This window comes from Arvicanthis niloticus, chromosome 1 (genome assembly GCF_011762505.2).
Source record: "Arvicanthis niloticus isolate mArvNil1 chromosome 1, mArvNil1.pat.X, whole genome shotgun sequence".
Lineage (NCBI taxonomy): Eukaryota > Metazoa > Chordata > Mammalia > Rodentia > Muridae > Arvicanthis > Arvicanthis niloticus.
Window position 1 is genome coordinate 166,666,729 of NC_047658.1, and position 2,712 is coordinate 166,669,440.

The 2,712-nt window shown below is 58.2% G+C and overlaps 1 protein-coding gene across 1 annotated transcript; it reads left to right on the forward strand.

Annotated features, from left to right (window-relative positions):
* The first annotated feature begins 592 nt into the window (after positions 1 to 592).
* On the forward strand, positions 593 to 1,668 carry Nanos1 (nanos C2HC-type zinc finger 1). The gene has a single exon (XM_076926167.1). It carries the CDS (start codon positions 723 to 725, stop codon positions 1,512 to 1,514), a length of 792 nt encoding a protein of 263 aa, XP_076782282.1. The 5' UTR covers positions 593 to 722; the 3' UTR covers positions 1,515 to 1,668.
* Positions 1,669 to 2,712: the final 1,044 nt, after the last annotated feature.

Sequence of the window (2,712 nt, forward strand, 5' to 3'; positions counted from 1 at the left end):
ATGGGAGTTAGCGCCTAGCCTTGCCTCCCACAGCTTTTCTTGCTGATGATGATAAAAAGCAAGGGGAGAGTGGTGGCTTCAAACTATAAACCCGGTCCAGCCAAAGCTGCAAGTGGATGCATGCATCCCAGGGGCTTCATCGCGATCTGTGCTACCGGCATCCTCAATACCCCGCAGGGAAAACAAAAACAAAAAACCAAGCTGGGTCACGGGTTGAGGTCTCCACCCTCGTGCAAAAGCAGGTCCCAGCCACCGCCTCATCCAGCCCCTTTCTGCACAGCCATCCCCTCCCCAAGCGCTGCCCGCCCCTTCCCCGTCGCCACCAATCAGCGTCCCGACCGGCGCCCGCGGAGTCAGGTCGACAGCCATTGAGCGCCAGGGCCCGAGGCGGCGCCTCACCCGCCCCCTCGCAGGATGCCAGGCGCCCCGCAGCTGGTGAGGTGGGCGCAGCGCGCGGGGCGCAGGAAGCGCGCGGGGCTGGAGAAGAGCGCGCGCCCGCCTCCGCTCCGCCTCCGTCCGGGGGCGCGGGCGCAGTGGCCCGGGCGGAGGATCGCAGGGGGCAGGGCCGAGACTGCGAGGAGGGGCACGGGAGAAAGCGGGAGCGATAAAAGGAAGCCAGGCTACCCCACCCCGCGGCAGGCCAGCGGGCAGGCTCCTGCGTCCCTTCCGTCCGGCCCTTGCCGGCGGCGGCGGCGGGGAGGCGCGCGGCCCGCTGCCGGCCCATGGAGGCTTTCCCTTGGGCGCCACGCTCGCCCCGCCGCGCCCGCGCCCCCGCGCCTATGGCGCTCGTGCCCAGCGCCCGCTACGTGAGCGCCTCGGGCCCGGTGCACCCGCAGCCCTTCAGCTCCTGGAACGACTACCTGGGGCTAGCCACGCTCATCACCAGGGCTAGCGACCGCGGATCCCCGCATGAGGGGCCCGGGCCCACGGCGGCGGGGCCCACGCTGGGGCCGCCCGAGGACGATGAAGACGATGACGGCGATGAGCCGGAGGCCGGGGGCCGCTACCTGGGCGGCGCGTTGGAACTGCGCGCGCTAGAGCTGTGCGCCCGCCCCGCTGAGACCGGGTTGCTGGAGGAGCGCTTCGCTGAGCTGAACCCGTTTGCAGGGCGCGCCGCCGCGGTGCTGCTGGGCTGCGCACCCTCCGCCTCCGCCGCCTCCACGGCCGAAGTGACGCCACGCGAAGAGCCGAGCCCTGCGTGGGCTGCCGAGCCTCGTCTGCACGCGGCCTCCGGGGCGACCGCCGCGCGTCTGCTGAAACCGGAGCTTCAGGTGTGTGTGTTCTGCCGGAACAACAAGGAGGCGGTGGCGCTCTACACCACACACATCCTCAAGGGCCCAGACGGCCGGGTTCTGTGCCCGGTCCTGCGCCGCTACACGTGCCCCCTGTGCGGCGCCAGCGGCGACAACGCACACACCATCAAGTATTGCCCGCTCTCCAAAGTGCCACCGCCCACCGTCCGCCCGCCGCCGCGCAGCAACAGGGACAATCTACCCAGCAAGAAGCTGCGCTAGGAGCAGAAGATGCGCTAGGAGCAGGCTGCATCGAGCTGCGTACACCTGAAGCCCGCGCTCCTCTCCCTTGCCTCAACTTGGGAAGTCTACTGATGCCGCAGGGGCGCAGCACTTTCTTGTGGAGTGGTCGGTCTCTGACGTTGAAATCTTGAATTTTGTCCCTAGTTTCTAAAACGCGCATCCAGAACGGTGAGGGTTGTGCGGGTGTACCACCAGTTGAAGTGCGGTGAATGAGGCGCTGTTTACTGTATACGTCGGCCTATTTTAGGTGCGCATCCGTATGAAATTGTCTCTGATCTTGGATGTTTCGTTTTATGAATGGAGGCACTTTATTAGGTCTAGAGTATTTTTAATAGCCTCTGAACTGAGTGTAAACCTAACAATTGTATGGAATGTTGGAAAAACGACTATTTTATTGTTTGATGCAATTTATTTATTTTAGTTTGTCATTCTAATTGCAGGTAAAGCAACTTAGTACACTTCCCAGTATTTGAGAGGGTGTTCCTCCTCGTGGCTTCTTTCTGTCCTAGATGGGAGGGAGGCTTGAAGGCACAATCTGTAGCAGGTAGAATACAGTTTCTTACCCTTTTGTGCATCAGATATTCTACTGAATTAGCAAGTAGGCCTTCCAACCCTTAAAATTAACTGTGCCAAGGCTTAATCATATCGTGTACATATTTGGAAATGGTGCTGTTTAAGAGATGTGTATTTATACAGTGACAGTATTATGAATCCATTTAACTCCCCTGTAACTCCTATTTAGCATTTTCTCTATGCACCACTCTGATGGTCCAATTCTTTGTGTCTGATGCTAAGACATTTCCTCCTCAGAAAAGAGGAAACTTTTATAGAGCAGTGTTAACCCACCTTGATTGCTCAAGTTCAGGGTTCCTAAATAGAAAATGGGGAACTATAATGCAATAACGCAGTTCCAAAAGGTTCTACTCTGGGCTGTTTACCTTCCAGTTTACAGAGGGTGTACCCGAATAACCACCACTTCAAGGCTGTAATAATTGCGGTTGTATACAAGTATCATAACCTCCCACTTGGTGGTTCCACTATAACTGAGAGACCCTTGTCTGCTTCCAGAAACCCAAAAGATCTTCATGCAAAAGTTCCTAACCCTTTCCAGTACTCCTGTAAATCCATCATACTAAGTGCTGGAATATGGCACAAAACTACCTACCATTTAGACAGA